The 18,546-nt window shown below is 39.2% G+C and overlaps 1 protein-coding gene across 1 annotated transcript; it reads left to right on the top strand.

Moving 5' to 3' along the window:
- Window positions 1-2,050: 2,050 nt before the first annotated feature.
- On the top strand, window positions 2,051-18,496 carry LOC124265680 (cartilage matrix protein-like). Its single transcript, XM_046700481.1, has 4 exons — window positions 2,051-2,447; window positions 16,048-16,629; window positions 17,143-17,409; window positions 18,450-18,496. The coding sequence occupies exons 1-4, from the start codon at window positions 2,369-2,371 to the stop codon at window positions 18,494-18,496; spliced, it is 975 nt and encodes a 324-aa protein (XP_046556437.1). The 5' UTR covers window positions 2,051-2,368.
- Window positions 18,497-18,546: the final 50 nt, after the last annotated feature.

Here is an 18,546-nt window from a genome sequence, read left to right as displayed (position 1 = left end):
GTCTGAAGTATGAGGCTCTTATAAGGCTGAAAGGGCGGTGGGGTAGCCTAGTGGTCAAAGCGTTGGCTCGTCACGCCGAAGACTCGGGTTCGAATCCCAACATGGGTACAATGAGTATTTCTGGTGTCCCCCGCCGTGATGATGCTGGAATATTGCTAAAAGCGGCGTAAAACCAAACTCAGTCAGTCAGTCAGTCATAAGGCTGAAATATCGAAAGATTACATTTGGATTATTGAAAACGGTTATTGGGTGCCAGAAATCAACTTGTAATTGTATGGTTTATGCCGAACATGGTCGTCATCCTTTGCGCTACAAATGGATGTTCAATATTGTCAAGTACTGCAGTAAGCTGCTAGGAACTGATAACTATATATATTCTACGTGGGTGTTATGAATATCTATATGATGAGGTAGAAACAGGTAGTGTTCAGAACTGGGCCTTTCAGGTTAAGAATATTTTGACAACCCTTGGTTTTAGTGATATATGGTATAAACATGAATTGAATGTCTCCTATCTGCCTGTCATTAAACAAAGACTTATTGGTCATGCTTTCCAGTTGATTGGAAGTCAGTTGTCCAGTTTTACTAGTTGTAGATTGTATCAACATATTATTGATACTTTCACTTTGCAATATTATCTTCCAAAATCAATTCCTGCAATTTATGCAAAATATTTGACTAAATTTCGACTCTCTTCGCATAACTTATATATTGAAACAGGAAGGTATAATAATATTCACATGAACAATAGAACATGTCTGTCCTGTCCCAATGATATAGAGGATGAATTCCATTTTGTATTAAAGTGTCCTGTTTATCAAGATTTAAGAAAATTGTACATTAAGCCTTACTATTGGAAAAATCCATCAGTTTTCAAATTTGTCCAGCTCTTGAGTATCCAAAATCTTAAGCAACTCTTTAATCTGGTAAAATCCTATTCAAGGCTTCACAGTTAAGACTAATATTTTACTGCAAAATGTGTTTGTATGTTCTCCTTTTGTTTATATATTGTACCAAACCAACCACCCTGTCTGTACTAAGAATGTATACTTTCATGTTCACAACGGATTAGCTGCACAGCTAAAGGCAAATAAAGAATTGAATTAAAATCAATTATAGTTCAGCATTCAGTACATAAAAAAGCTCACTACAGACATAATTGCCCTTTGTCAGGACTGCCTTTATAGGCAGATGGCCATATACATATGTATTGCAAATACAGACTCCTATCATTCAAGTGTTTTTCGTCAATTACTGTAGAACACGATGAAACATGGACATAAAAGCCACCTTGTTTAATGATGTAGATCAACGTAAGTGCATGCAATTAAGAGAGCTGCGGGACGTATGAATAGACTAAATCTCAGGGGTTCTATAAAGATCTGATTGTCCCTGTGGATACGGCGCTGTTGCGAAAGGCTGAACAATGCAACTACGTTTTTAAAGAATTATCATTCATCCTGGTTTTGCCCTGAATACAAATTGTGTAGTCTGTGGTCTTTCCTGCAGTTACGGCCTCAAGTACCATTACCATAACATTAAACTACGGTTATTATAGTACAATATGTAAAGCCATTTTCTTTAGTACCCGCTTTTAGTTTTCAGAAATATTGCTAAATGCAGTATATAATCATGCTCACCCACTCACTCAGGTATATCGATCATCTGATATTTTTCAGTCAGCAAGACTGTATGACAGAAGAGATGACTTCACCGTTCCATATATTCACATCAATATTCCAGAAGCTTCCCATTTGAAGGTTTGGGGTGCAATCGAGCATGCACAAACAGTTCAAAGAAAATTATACAAGGCCTAGTCAAGTCATGTTAGGCTAGACTCACGCGTAATGCACCAGGACCACACTTTCCTATTGTCCCTCTGCCATGTGCTCTCGAGTGCTTTTCAGTAAAACATTTGAATTGCCTTTGCACATTTGTGATGGTGCTACCCACGTGGCAGGACGCATGCACCTTCTCTTGATGCACAAGAACAAAGAGTCAACACAGAAGTTCCAAACGATAATGGAACATTGTTGTTAATTCGTATACTGTTTATACTGTTTTGCGTTTACCCATCGCATGCATAATTTATAAGTAATCGCTTGGGTGATGCACGGTTGATAGATCATCACACACAAATGCATTGTCTGAGACACACCCAACGGCCATAGAGAATAGGATGGTCTCTTGAAGGACGTATACATGGTATATACAATCTGACTGTCGTGTCACGTGATCAGCGTGTTGATGTTGCATGACGGGAACATTTGTTGGATGCCTGTAAACAAATCTTGACTTTTGTAACACCGAAGACGTTTAAGGACATTACAGACTGTGCGGACTGCAGAAGGAGGTGCTGACAGTCAGGATGATCAGGGAGTGGCCGCTTCTCATCCTCATCCTCGCTGTGTACGGGGACGTTGCTGAAGGTGGCGGCGTCGAGGAAGGTCTGGACATTAATGTATAAATATATATATGTATATAACTTGTTATAAAATTTCACAATAACTCAGCTCAACTTTCTGCTTAAGTGAAATATGAAAAACATACGCTTGGAGAGATGATATGTATGAATGAAAATATTTCTGTATGTTTTTGTACTTGCACTTTCATATTTTTTTATTGCAAGGCGTAGAAAAATTGTAGTATTTGTGATGTATCTCGGGTATGTGAATATCATTGATTAAGCACAGAGGGTTGATCAAATATAGTTTGATTTAACGGCGTTTTTAACATTATTCAAGTTAAATTTACTATTAAAACCCCGCAAAGGTAAATCAGTTGTTCACCTTGAAAAACACGTTAACAATTGGCACAAATGGAAATATGGAATTGCACAGGAATTCAGACTTGTCATTGATGAGTCAAAATTTGAAATGCTCTTCACAGCCATAAAACGTTGTGAAAGTTTTACCGAGGCCTGCAAAGTTGTAATCTTGTTCAAACAAGTTCTGACAAAACCAAACATTGGCATAAGTCCAGCCTTAAACACACGCCTGGAACGGCAAGTCAAGTGTTCAACGCAACAAAAATATCAGTAGAAGCGACAAAACCCTTTCCACATTTATAAGAAATATCTGCCCAAAACAGAGTCTATTGTACAATCATGAGCAGATATTTGTTTCAGCAGCATTAATAAACCAGACAATCCAGTGATTGTCACCATGCGATACGATGACAGAGCATTGTGTTTTTGAATCACTATGAAATAGTGATGATACCAGGTGTTCGCGAAAAGGTGAGCGTATCCTGCCCCACCGGTGGCACCCGTTATAAACATATACTGAGTCTAGTCTTTTGTTCACCTGAAATAATGCGGGAGTGAGTGAGTGAGTTTAGTTTTACGCCGCTTTTAGCAATATTCCAGCTATATCACGGTGGGGGACACCAGAAACGGGCTTCACATATTATACCCATGTTACGACGTAAATTATAATAAAAACGCAAATTGTAATACTTGTAGCAAATTGTAATAAACTTGACGTAAATTGTAATAAAAACGTAAATTGTAATAAACTTGACGTAAATTGTAATAAAAACGCAAATTGTAATAAAAATTGACGTTAATTGTAATAATTTTCGTTGCGGTAAAATGTAATAAATATTTACGTAAATTGTAATAACAGTTTTAATCACTCGTAAATACGCGGGTGTTTGTTTTTCGTTGCATTTCATACATCAAATAAGCTTGTTAGGGCGATAACTCAAGAAAGAAATGATGGATTTTGTTCAAATTTGGTACCAAGGTATATTGGCGAGATTCACCGACACAAGTGAAACGGAGTGACCTTGAGATAATTTTCAAGGTCACAGCAAAAATCTGAGGGTTTTGCCAATATAAAGATTGTTAGCGCGATACCCAAGAAAGAATTGACAAATCTTAGCTAAATGACGAAAATGATATTCGTCCTGATATATAATCGATATAAAATCTCTTACTGTCCTCTGTATCATGTCTTTTCGCAAATATCTTTTGAGGTTTTGATATGTATAAATATAAAGTTGGGTGGGGGTGGGTTTCTAACGGGTATATCAAATCAAATCAAATCAAATCAAATTAGACATTTGTATAGCGCTACATATCCAGAGTCCTGCTCATGTGCACTTAGTCGAATGCTCCTTTGAAGAGGGTGGTTTTGAGACAAGATCGGAAACTGTTGATATTTTCCGATTTTCTGACATTTTCAAGTAATCAATTCCAGAGTACAGCACCCGGTCTGCTAAATGATCTGTCTCCGTATGTTGTGGTTCGGACAAATGGAATAGCCTAGCTGACTAGCAATGACATGCATCACAAATTAAACTTCAGGAAACAAAATATGCAAGAAACATTTTTGTATGAAATACAGTCCCCGTCTAAATGTAAATCAAGCAATCCAAATCTTTGAATGTTGATGATCACGGGAATTCATCCAATACTATGCTGAACATATTTTATATGATACTATCTGAGGGTATACCATTATCCAAGAGATAGCGCAATAGTGCAGTTGTAAGGCGTCTGCCTATCACGCTGAAAGCCCTGTTTCGAGGAGGCGCCGAGGTTCGGTTCCCGAGATGGGCACATTTGCGTAGTATTCTTGGACAAGATACTTAGATCTACACTGTCTCAGTTCACCCAGCTGTAAAATGGGTACCCGTGAGTATGTGCTGGCAATGTGAGTGTTAAGTTCATTGCGCCTAACAGGCAGCATGGCTGTACAGTCCCCAGGGAGTTTAAAAAGTATCGGAAACTACGATAGTGTCCTATGATCGGGGATAGTAATGTACGTAGCGCCGTGAGCAGGCAATGTGCCTGGATGTGAGCGCCATATAAGCGGACTATTACTATTACTAGATACCAAATGGGAGATCGTTTTCCATTTTCTGCAAATTTGCAAGAAACATAATACCCCAATGTTGTGAAGACTAATATCTCGCTAACCACATTACCCACATGCAATCATGGATATGACTTTGCTAATGATTCCTTCAAAATAAAATGGATGCTTTTTTTCAAACATTGGACATCGAGAATATAGTTAGTTTGACTACTTTTTCAACGCCCCTCGTAACATACTAAAAAGAAATGAGAACGTCTAAGGAAGAAAGCATTTCGATCTCTGAATACTTCTGAGCTATTTAAATACAAAAAGCAAAGGAATAAAGTAAATAATCTGAAAAGAATAGCCAAGGGAAACTTTTAATCTATTTTTGATAACTATTTATCACCTCAGTCTACTCAATCAGGTTGTTACTACTTCATCGGGACCCATTCCCCTTCTTGTCACTGATGATTCTGGGATACCTTCAGTTTTTACAGATTTGGATAAAGCTCAAACATTAAATGAATATTTTGTATCTGTTTCAAATGTTACTGATGGCGGCAAGACTTTGCCACCTGTTAGCCATCGCTGTGTTAACAGTATAACAAATGTCATTGTAACCGAAAAGGAGGTATCTGATAAGACCTTCCCAGCAAACAAATCTAGTGGACCTGATGGCATTAACATGAGAGTGTTAAAACGAATTTGTACATCTATAGCTGAACCTCTTTGTTTGTTGTATAACATATCACTGAGTGACTGTATTTCCTACAATGTCTAAAACGGGTAATGTTACTCCTATTTTGAAAGAAGGAAATGCATCCCTCCCAACTAATTACAGACCTATTAGTTTAATACCTATCCTTTGGAAAATCCTTGAAAGAATAATGGTAAAGCATTTCCATGAACATAACATTTTAAGTAAATTCCAGTCAGGTTTTACTGCTAGTCATTCTACTACATCTCAACATAGACATATATCATAATATATGCTCAGTCCTAGATAATCACCACCTTTACTGTATGCTGTTTTGTGATATTTCAAAAGCTTTTTACAGGGCATGGCATAAAGGTTTATTGCACAAATAAGAAAATGATGGTGTTCGTGGAAACGTACTTAGTTGGTTAACTAACTATCAATCTGGGCCCGGTTGTTCAATACTCGGTTATCTTAACCGCCGGTTAACTCCTAACGGCCGGTTAAATCCTAACGTTAAATATGCGTTGTTCAAAACATGGTTAGTCATGCCGTTAGCTAACGTCGCCGTCAAAGTTTAACAGTGTGGTTAACGTCACTGGTTAGTTTCCATATATCCCATAGTTCCGTTTTCTGTTTACTTCCGGTTTACGAAAAATGAAAACGCAAAATGTCGCCTGCACCTCAAGGAGAAAGAGAAGTCGAAATTTCTCTGCTGACGAAGAGAATGTAATCCAGTCAATGGTTGAGGACAACTCTATAGTTTATCATAGGCATGCGAAAGTCGTAGCGCTACGAACGTTTTGGATTTGAACACAAGGTTCCAGCCGTTTGCATAATTTATATTTCAAAGACAAATGATCCCAGCTCTGAGTGGGACCTACTTCAATTCCAACAACAGAAAAGACATTTTAATGAAAAACTATAGCACAGCTATAGATAAAAAATGATGAATCCATGGAAATAATATTAATATTAGAAGCATGTTGTCCGTGGATAGAAAATGTATAAATATTACACACAGAGTTAAGCTTAGACGGCTACAGTCTTAATGAATCTTTGAATTTCCACAAGACCTATCGCTCACTTTTCACTCCTTAAATTGTCATGACTGTATGGCCAAGTCGTGAAGATGCTATCAATATCATTTATTAATTATTTGCCAAGTCTGTCAAAAAGTGTAATGCATGAACACACATTGCCAAATCTTTTAACATCAAACAATATAGATGTTGTGTAGCTTATACCATAGCTTTTATCTGAAATGTGCATTCAATACCAATAGAAACTTAATATGTTACCAGCACCACGTGCAAGCAGATCAAACTGTAATTGTACCATAGGCCTCAGGGCCAACACTGCTGAATAAAAATTGATCTATTATCCGACCTTACTGTTGACAGGAATCTCGTGAATAATACTGTGCAATATCGTCATTCGAAAAGATGTCTTGAAAAACATGAAACGCGTCTAATTTCACATAAGATCAGATGGACGTTCATTTATCGATTCTGCAGAAAATGATTCTTTTAAATGATCACGATCATAGTATTATATACTCTCCCAAAAAAAAACGCATATGAAACTGTATTTTTTATGTTTATTTTGAAACATCTTGTAGGCTTTATGAGTCAATGAAATATAGCGAAATTGCAGAATCACAGACTTATCCGTCTTTGGCACCAACTCGAGGGAAGTCAGTTTGAGTGTCACATGGAGACGTGTGTTGGCGCTGAAGTCAATACCTCGATGTGACCACCGTGGGCATCCAGAACTGCACGGCATCGCCTCGGCATCGAACAAATCAGAATCTCGTGTTGCCCAATCGCAGCCCACTCTGCCTGTAGTGCCTGTGCGAGTTGCTGCTGAAGTGTCTGGGGCTGGCGAGGGGTTAGGGCGTCGCACCCGTCTGCAGGGCATCCCACAGATGTTCGATCATCCGCGGTGATCTTGAGGGGCCAGGGGAGCACATTGATGTTGTGTGGTTCTGGAGGACGTCTCTAGTGTGACGTGCTGTGTGGGGCCTGGCATTGTCCTGTTGAAACAACTCCCTCTGGCGATCAATGATTGGAAGGAGGTGTGGGCGTAGGAAATTACCGTTGAGCTGTCAGATTGCCCTGGATCATCACCAAATCACTCTCCTACGGCAGGTGATCACCCCCCACATCATAACACTTCCCCGGCCGAATCTGTCCACCTGGGGAACGCATGCCTCGGCGAAACGTCCACGTCGACGTCTGTACATCCGCATTCTTCCATCGCATCGTTCCAATAGAAATCGTCATTCATCACTGAACCAGATTCTACGCCAATTCGGTAGGTTCCAGGCCTGAACGTTGGTGCACCATTGAACTCGATGTCGACGATGTTGTTGTCGAAGCACTGGGCCCAAATACGGTCTTCTGGCACGTAAACCTGTTCCTGGCGGTCTGTGCAGAAAGCCTCCTCAATCCGGGTATTTGTCGAGCGGTACTGGTCGCCGTAGCTGTTCGATGACGCAGGTGATGTACCCAGATGTGGCGATCCTGCGCCGCAGTGGTCGCTCGAGGTCGCCCACTACGAGGGGCATCTGCTACCGCATTCTGCCGGCGATATCTCTCCCAGAGCCGTGAAATACTTACTTTGGTGAACATTCATGCGTCGGGCAACTGCACGTTGAGACTGGCCAGCTTCAAACAAACCAATGGCGATATGACGGTTGGCTTCACTTAGACGTGGCATTTGCGTTCGTCAACAATATTCCAAATACAGTGAATAATCGACAGACAGCGATCAACCTTTTATACCCATCATTGAGACTATCCTGATCCCCAACTTTCGATGCATTGCATGTGGTGTGTATTCTGTGACACTACACGCCGAAATTGAGAAAATCATGCTGTTAAATGAAAGATTATTTACGGATAGTGCCTTTGTTGTGATGTTTCAAACCATAAACACCATGGGACTCATAAACAGAGCAAAACCTTTTGTAAAATGAATCACGTTTTAATTCATTGCTACATGAAATTGCTATTTTCTTGATGCGTTTCTTTTTTGGGAGAGTATATTTCATAAGTGTCTTATAGAACGCTGTAGTAGATGAACATAATTTCCTCGATACCCATTAATCAGGTGAACCTCCATTTAATGCATAGATAGTTCTTTTCAATGGCTTCAAGGACGGAAAACATGTATTATATTTCATAAGTGTATTATAGAAAGCTGCAACGATTCGGCAGAGAAATACTATTGTGCCAGTGTATTCCTTATATGAACCTATCAGTGTATAACATTAGCATTCAGATATTGTTATAAAATAAGTTAAAAATTCGAAATATTATCGTGTAATATGACAAGAGATAGTGTTGTGTTCGCTGTGACAAAAAGGTTTCGATATTCAAATATAATATTTAATCAAAGTGACTACGAAGTAGGCCTGCATATCACTCACAACAGAAATAGATACATAATCATGTTTTGTTTCTTTTCCTACACATCAGTTGCGAGAGCAATGTGTATGCTAACTAAGTTTTCGTCAATTTATATAGCATTTTTGAAAGATGATTTGCTTCAATTAAAACATTCGAAGAATGAAAAAAGAAATTAGGCCTATTGCTGAAATGATTAGGAAAAATATAATTAAAATCCATCTATAGGAAGGGATGCCAGACGGACATATCAAAACAAAATCGGATAATTACTTGGAGTATAGACTTTCAAAAATAGCATATTAATTAACAATGATATTAGTTTTTCATAAAATCACTAATAATTCTGAAACGTTGCCGATAAACCTGGAATCGTGTTCAGATGTTTTCATAAATACACTCACACGAACGCCCAAGTGCACTTTGCGCCCTATTGGATAGAGTTTACAAAATCACGTTTCGCGAAGGCCGGTATTGAAACGCCAATTACATCACTTATATTTCTTATTCAGCAGCGACAAATGAATCACTGCATTCTAAGGCTGGGGCGGGTACTCGGGTACTCGAATCCGGGTCGGGTACAGCTGGAATCGAGTCCTATTTCTAGGAATCGAGTATCCGAAAAGGGAGAGAGCTCTGTAATGACAAGGGCAGACAAGAGCTTGTCTTTTTCATTTTTGACTTAACACACATTTACATCATTGAGTGAGTGAGTGAGTTTTGTTTTACTCCGCACTCAGCAATATTCCAGCTATATGGCGGCGGTCTGTAAGTAAACGAGTCTGGACCAGACAATCCAGTGATCAACAACATGAGCATCGATGTGCGCAATTGGAAACCGATGACATATGTGAACCAAGTCAGCGAGTCTGACCACCGATCCCGTTAGTCTCCTCTTACGACAAGCATGGGTTACTGAAGATCCATATTCTAACCCGGAAATTCACGGGTTTTTACATCATTGGTATTGTCCGATTAATGAAGCATAGTTTTAATGACTGTAATTTATCTGTGCATGTGCAGTGAGTAGTTAAGTTACAGTAGCAGCAGGAACAAAACGTTCGTTGTTATAACGAGGAATGTAAGTAATGGTGTTACTCTCTATATTGGTTAAACAGACGTAAATTAAATAGCTTGAGGGTCAGTTTTAATGTCTTATTACCAACTGTTCAAGTTTTCCACAATAATCTCTGTCAAATCGTGATTGAATATTCAGAAAGTTGACCCGAATGTATTTCTTACATTTCCGGGTACTCGACTCCGAGTACGGGTACGTACATGCGGGTACTCGATTCCATTGTTTCCTACTCGTCCCAGCCCTACTGAATTCCTCATACATTTTAGAATCTAATTACAACTGGTCTTTTTTGCACCAATACCAAGTGTCTAGATAAAGTGAAACGAAAGATATTGGGGGTACTCGAAAGACAACACCTGTTTGAAATGTAAACAAAGAAAATTTCAGACTTTACACTGTGTAGCATTTTCTCAAATTGTCAGACACCTATTTGCATGGAAAGAGCATAGTAGCAAGAAATGGGAAATTAAAAATAGATACAATACAGGAATGTGATGTGTTTACACGAAACTGTCAAGTTTCTGTGCTGCGTGACACCATGACTGAAGCAAGTGTTAAAAGATGAAACGTAGGCATCATGCATGTACTTGTACAACATGTATTTAAGTTCCTATGATGTGCATAGATACAGTTTCGTATGTAACTCTTCGTCAGAATAATTTCCAATATCGAAGTCCAGTCCACGATACACCCTATCCTTTCTTTGCTGAACTGGCATCATGAAAGCAGTGTTAGCCATGAACGCCATTTGCGAGTTAACCACACTGTTAAAAAGTTAGCGGCGGTCCTTAGGTGTTTTAACTTAACGTCACGTTAACAGCCTGTTAAAAGTTAACAGAGTTTTGAACAAGAAGATAACCCTCTGTTATTAGGTAACAGTCGGTTAAATGTACTTAACGGCTGGTTAAAAGATAACCGAGTTTTGAACAACCGGGCCCTGATAGACGACAGTGTGTCTCTGTTAATGGAACATTATGAAAAACTAAATGTTACTGCAGGGGTTCCTCAAGGATCTGCCCTTGGTTAATTTGTGTTCCTTGTATATATCAATGATTTACCTGGAAATTTACAAAATATCACAATAATGTTGGCCGATGACACATCAATCGGTGTTGCGGGAAAATATGTAAAATCCATAGAAGCAACTCTCAACTATGATTTAGCCCAATTGAATAAATGGGCAGAAAAGTGGTGTGGTGTGTTCTAACGGTTATATCTAGCATTCTTTAAGACATAGAGGGGGTGGTGGTGGTTCTAACGGTTATATCTCTAATACATGTAGAGGCGGGAGGCCTAACGGGTATGAACAACAATAAAAACTTTCATGCATTTATAACCCACATTTTCGAACCCTTTTATCGGTCTCTAAAGGGAACTGGCAATAGATTTTTAATGAGCTTCGTCCTTCAAGCCTGAAACCTTTTAATATGGTTGATTAATCTTTGTCATTTATCAAAAAAGTAGTGAGGTTGTGCTCTATTATTATAGATTTCTAAAATATATGGACACTATTGGGACGTTGGTAACTGTCATCAGACATTATTTGACGACATTTCTCATGGTTTGAATATAGCCGACTTTATAGAAGATAAATATCAGTTTACAACACAACTGCCTAAATCTTGGTATTTTCGGAACCAGAGAAGGGATATGCCGATATTTAGGTCGTTAACCTAGCATATTATGGTCACGAATATAATTTTCTATTTATTACCGAAGTCTTTAATTAGGGAATTACGCGATAATCTACTTTCCATCAAAGGCAGGCTCCCCGCCATCGTTGTATTTAGAAGGCGGCTTCTTAGAAGCAACGTGACGTCATAACATTGTTCATGATGTCATGTCACCATGATAAAGTGATATTTAACCCGGTGGATATCGCATGAAAACAAATTATCCCCGATATGATTGCCCTCGTAGGTTATAAGCATTGTTATGATCATTCGTTGAGGTTAATGCCACCCGTTGAATTCTTTGTTGTATTTTGAGCGGTGAAACTAAATAAATGATTTCTTTGGTCTACCCATAACAATTAAGGTGTCAACTTCCACTGTATACCTTACAGAAAGAAGTTTTGACTTTACTTTGATAACGAGCACATCTGATCGATTCCTTGAAGCAAATGATGCAATTCAATATCATTTCTACATTTTATTTTAAATGCATCAATCAAATACAACAAATGAGTAGACAGATTGACTGCTATGTGGCAAGGAATAACCAGGCGCCAGCAATTTATGATATTCTAGGCAAATGTAACTTAAAATTCCCACTCATATAAATACAATAATATATAGTAATATGATGAAGAAAATAATACGAACCAGGTTAAACTATGACAACGCAATATAAGAATGTATGATCGAAACATAAATCATAATAAATCACATATGATTAAAACATTAAATTAACTTCAAATATGCATGTCATTGCGTCAACATTGAAAATAATTCGAAAATGAATAAAAAGAAACGTACATTTCAAAGCGTAAAGAAACAATATCCTGTTATTTTGGGATATGCTATGAAGAACTTCAAAATGTAATAGAAATAACATTAAATTATTGAAAGCTATTGCTCGTAAAATATGTCCTTGCGACAACATCGAAAATAACTCCATAATGAAAAACAATTAACTTTAATTTTCGAAACATACACAAATATTCTCTGTCTTTTTTAAGACGTGTCACGAATAATTTCACAGCTGGTAGAATTAGCATGAAATTATAGAAACCATTTGCTAACAAAAACTTGAAAATTAGTAATCACAAAGCGTCACAAACATAGCTATTGCCCCCGCCACATGTCGATATCTGAATGTCGCAATCATCCTCTGTCTGACCCTGAAAATTATGTAAACGTTACCGAAACTGTCATCTGATGCCTTGATTCAAAATGCGAACAAATTCCATCCATTAGGTTTGGAGATATCGCAAGAATACTCGCTGTGACCTTGAAAATAATGCGAAGGTCACTGAATTCGACTGGCGTCAGACGATACTCCCAACGCATCTTGGTACTACCTTTAAGCAAAACATATTAATTCTGTCTTGTATTTTCGCACTAAAAGTTAGACATGTGCAAAACACTTTTCACTGTGAACTTAAAATGAGCACAAGTTTCCCAATCAATTGGTGTTGGGGGAATCCCGCCAATACACCTTGATATAAAATTGGATCAAAATCTATTAATACTTTCCTGAGTTCGCGGCTACCAAGCTTGGCATGTGCAAAACTGTTACACCTTCGCTGTGACCTTTAGAATGACCTCAATGTCATCTAAATTCAAGTGGTGTCGGTAAATCTCCGATCTCCAGTCAATAAACCTTGGTACCAAATTTGAACAAAATCCATCATTTCTTTCTCGAGTTCTTTCAGTAAACAGAATGGGGAGTCATTTGAACAAGCGATTGTAGTTTTGAAATTGCCTTTTTGTGCAGTTTAATATCTATGTTTGATTCTAGCCGACTTCTACCAATCTCAAACATAACATATTTTGTTTCCTGAAGTTTGTGATGCATATTATTGCAGATTTTACGTTTTTTGGGAGTACCAAGCCAAGATACAGAGTCTCACAAAATGGGGATCGTGAGGCTGCAACATAGCAAAACCAATTTGCTTGAGGCTGACAGATAATATGTAGAAAAATAAAACATAAAAACAGCTGCATTTGTATCATATTCTAGGTGAGGCTGACTACTATTTGAACGTCCCTCGTAGTTATACCCGTTAGAACACCCACCCACCTCTCCGACTCTACATGCATGCAAGTGTGTTAGATATACCCGTTAGAAACCCACCCCTACCCCACCCCCACTTTATATGTATACATATCAAAACCTCAAAAGAAATTTGCGAAAAGACATGATACAGAGGACAGATTATATCGATTATATATCAGGACGAATATCATTTTCGTCATTTTAGTTAAGATTTGTCAATTCTTTCTTGGGTTATCGCGCTTACAATCTTTATGTTGGCAAAACCCTCAGATTTTTGCTGTGACCTTGAAAATTATCTCAAGGTCACTCCGTTTTACTTGTGTCGGTGAATCTCGCCAATATACCTTGGTACCAAATTTGAACAAAATCCATCATTTCTTTCTTGAGTTATCGCCCTAACAAGCTTATTTGATGTATGAAATGCAACGAAAAACAAACACCCGCGTATTTACGAGTGATTAAAACTGTTATTACAATTTACGTAAATATTTATTACATTTTACCGCAACGAAAATTATTACAATTAACGTCAATTTTTATTACAATTTGCGTATTACAATTTACGTCAATTTTTATTACAATTTACGTTTTTATTACAATTTACGTCAAGTTTATTACAATTTGCTGCAAGTATTACAATTTGTGTTTTTATTACAATTTACGTCGTAACAACCCATGTGGGGAATCGAACCCGGGTCTTCGGCGTGACGAACGAACGCTTTAACCACTACGCTACCCCACCGCCCCGAAATAATGCGGGAACGTATGGTATAAGTCAAATAGGGAATTACATCGGACATAATTTTTGTCACTGATGCATCAAATTTTGAAATTTCCTCCACATGCCTACCGTAATACTTCTTGCAAGCTCTACTGAGACCTTGTAACCTTGATCAAACAACTGAGCAAGAGTGGCATGACTCTCTTTGAAATCCTAATTAAAACAGCACGCTCGACTGCACGTCAAAAGTTGTGAAATATAAACACCAAAGGCATGAGCTGTTGGAATATTAATATTGCTCGAAATGAAAGGGAAGTTGACTATTGGAAAGGGAAGTTGACTATTGGAAAGGGAAGTTGACTATTGGAAACCCATAAGCATCAAGTCAATAAAGGGAACTGTATCCACAACAATTTTGTCCAATTAAGACATTTCGTCCACACGTCTAACCCAATTAATTTTGCAAATATGTATATAGATTTCGAAATCAAAGAATTCTTATGTTCGTACCGCGATGAAAAATCTTTGAGCACGAGTTTTTGAGCAGATCAATGATCAACCTAAGGCTAAAGTTGATTATCTTGGCTGTTTTAAGTTTGCTAGTGAACGGAATAATATTGAGATTCATTAATGAACTGATTAGCCGGTGTGTGCGCGCACGTGCGTGCGTGCGTGCGTGTGTGTGTGTGTGTGTTTTTGTGCAATTTGTCATTCTACTTCTACCCGAAAAGACAGCTTTCATTTGTGAGGAAGCACGCCTACCTCATTTGAAGTGGTGACTTGCCCCATGACCTTCCTTGAATAATGCTGTGAGAGGATATTTTCCCTCTTCTTGCGAATACTTGATGTCAACATCAATTAGATGTATGTATGTGTGTGTGTGCGTGCTTGCGTGTGTGCGTGTGTGTGCGTGCGTGCGTGCGTCTGTCTCTCTCTCTCTCTCTCTGTGTGTGTGTGTGCGTGCGCGCGCCTGCTATATGGCGGCGGTCTGTAAATAATCGAGCCCGGACCAGACAAAACCGTAAAAAATGGACCGCCTCCGTGGTGTAGTGGTTAGAGCGTCCGCCCGGAGAGCGGAAGGTCGCGGGTTCGATCCCCGACCGCGTCATACCAAAAGACGTTAAAATATGGTACTTGTTGGTCCCTGCCTGGCGCTCGGCATTACAGGGTACAACAAGGACTTGTCGGCTCGGAGTCAGTATAATGTGTCTGAGTAGGGTATTCATGCTTCACTGCGGCATGGTATCTCAGTGGGCTAGCACTATAAAACCAGCTTCAGTCTGGGCTAGTACAAGCAGCCGCACATACACATACACACGCATGCACGTCGTCATATGAGCGAAATATTCTCAAGTACGACGTTAAACTCAATTTCACCTCACCTCACCTCACCTCACCTCACAATACCGTAATCAACATCATGAGCATCGATCTACGCAAATGGGATACATGAGTCAACCAAGCCAGCGAGCCTGACCACACGATCCCGTTAGTCGCTTCTTACGACAAGCATGGGTTACTGAAGACTAATTCTTACCTGGATCTTCACGGGTGTATGTTTATGTGTATGTTTGTACACTGACATTTCAATGATATTTCTTACCTTGACTCCACAGCCGCTCCTGCTTGCTCTGCCGATGACCTTGACATCGCCTTCATCATTGATGCTTCAGGAAGTATTGGAGACGAGAATTTCGAACTGGTCAAGAATTTTGTCAGTGAATTCATAGGCATTGCCAGCATGGATGACGGAACGGTCAGAATAGGAGTACTGACGTTTTCCTATTCAGTCAGGCTTTATGCTTATCTAAATTCTTACTCAACAGCCAGATCCCTCCAGGAGGTTGTGAAGAACATCAGCTACGACAGTAGCTCCACCTACACAGCTGCGGGTCTGTGGGCAGCGAACAACCATATATTTGTCTCACGGCGTGGTGACCGAAGTGATGTTCCAAACGTTGCCATACTCATTGCCGATGGGATATCCAATATCGATCGAGCGAATACCATACCACAAGCAAACCTTCTGAAAGATACTGGAGCCAAGATTATTGCAGTTGGAATAACCACTAGCAACAGAACGAAGGACGAGCTCGACAAACTTGCTTCTTTGCCTTTAAGTGACCATCGAATTGACGTTGACGACTTTACGAAACTCAAGGGCTTGTCGAATTCTATTCTGTCAGTTACCTGTGCGGGTAAGAACACGTATATTTTTTGCCGGTTCTTACTTTATTTGTGCTGTTAACTGCTGTACAATGTGGTGCTGACCACTTTACCAATACTTCGACATATCGTAGCATTGTGTGAACTCCTTATGTATGTAAGACCACAAGAAAGATTCAGTGTTCGGAAATGAGGAACTTGAATCAATAATTCTCATTCAAGCGTGACCGTGATGTACATATGGTCATTCCAATACAACAACGATGGAAAAAAGGTTTCATGTAAAAATTGTTTGTTCGTTGTCTAACTCCGCTCTGAGCAATATTCCAGTTGTTCCAGACTAGAAATTACGCTGATTATCTCCCTTTGGCAATGTGTGGTATAGGCTTCTGGTTTTGTGAAAATAAAGAATGTAATGAAAATTCAAAATGTGCTGAAAATAAATCGAGTTCAATTATTTATCAAATTCTCTATATCGAAAGCATTATATATGTGTCGCTATAGCTACAGGGACGCCTGATCTATCTCTGCTTCTGCATTCACAGAAACGTTAACACCACCGCCGATCACTACACCAGCACCAACTACTACGACCACGACATTTACTACTACACCAACAACCATAACCACCACAGCAACCACTACCACTAGTCCCACAACAACATCTACTACTACATCGACATCTACTACAACAGCAGCTACGACCCAAATGACAAACCCAACAACAAAAGAAGAGGTCACAGAGGAACCGGAATATACTGGCACAGGATTCGGTATTATAGTCGTTACCCCTGGTGGAATGACCACTGAAGGTAAGGTTAAATATAATTTATACTCAAGGAAACTATCAGTTAATAGTGCTTAAAATGGAAGTCTTTGACGACTTTTACAAGTGATACACATAAAGGCAACTCTATATTTTGAGGAACACGACGTTTCGGAGAATATTCATACGCCTTCATCAGGCGAATGATTCATATTCCACAGCATTCACCTGACAAAAGAGTAAGAGCATACTCCAAAAGGTCGTGTCCCCCAAAATATAGAAGTTGACATCCATGAAATTCTTTTCTTTGAGTGCTTAAATGGCAAAATGGTTATCGAACCCTTAGGAATGGTTCAATGAACAATATAGTATGGGGCCTGTATGTCTCTCGAGGCGTTACTTCCGGTAATAAGCTGGATCCCAACTCCCTTTGCGTGATCCAACTTCCAAAAAGCGAGTCGGGCCCAGCTTACTTCCGGTACCCGATTTCCGGTGACAACCATCTATTCAAGAACCAGTTCTGGTTCCAGATTGCGCGACTGACAAATATGACTTTACTAGACCGGATCAAGAGTACAACCATGCGTTGCTGTCACAGCTGTTGGCAGTGGTAAAAGTTTGCTAATTTGGGGATGGTTAGATCGGAAATTTGTTATTCCTGCAAGGATGATCGGTTCCTTACTGTCAACTGACAACCATGAAACCATTCGAAAAGGTATGAAACGTTGTTTGTCACCGGACGAACTTAAGGTCTCGCGAAGTGCCGTGACCTACTTACGGGCCCTATGGGTAATCATGTCCCGTGCTAAGTGCTCCATACACAGTTGTTAAACAAAGCTGAGTGTATGAAGTCTGACGCGGCATCCAACGGTACTTCTGCAATACGACATAGAAACACATGAATATACACATTTAACGGGTACATAAACTGATGTCTTTTAAAAGTGAAACAGATAGTGTAGAAGTGTACACAGTTGCCTGTATTACTGACCTAGGTTGTGAGAAGTAGCATATCATAGCATAACCTTTTGAAGGTAATGGCTAGATTTACCTACACAAAAAAAGCATCATTGATGTTCCATTTAGCATGGGTAGTTGACAGTTCTTGTCAATACCCTAAAGAAATGGATTAACAAGACATCGTCTATTTACAACACAGATACAACAGCTACAACAGCTGCCA

The sequence above is a fragment of the Haliotis rubra genome, unplaced genomic scaffold, assembly GCF_003918875.1.
Source record: "Haliotis rubra isolate DU_JTF1 unplaced genomic scaffold, ASM391887v1 Scf99, whole genome shotgun sequence".
In the NCBI taxonomy this organism is placed as follows: domain Eukaryota; kingdom Metazoa; phylum Mollusca; class Gastropoda; order Lepetellida; family Haliotidae; genus Haliotis; species Haliotis rubra.
The sequence above is the reverse complement of the archived record's forward strand: the minus strand, read 5'-3'. Positions and strand labels throughout refer to the sequence as shown.

Coding starts and splice junctions, on each gene's coding strand:
- LOC124265680 (XM_046700481.1), top strand. CDS start 2,369: ATGATCAGGGAGTGGCCGCTTCTCATCCTCATCCTCGCTGTGTACGGG. Junction 2,448..16,047: donor AGGTGGCGGCGTCGAGGAAG/GTCTGGACATTA, acceptor TTGACTCCACAG/CCGCTCCTGCTTGCTCTGCC. Junction 17,410..18,449: donor TGGTGGAATGACCACTGAAG/GTAAGGTTAAAT, acceptor TGTTCCATTTAG/CATGGGTAGTTGACAGTTCT.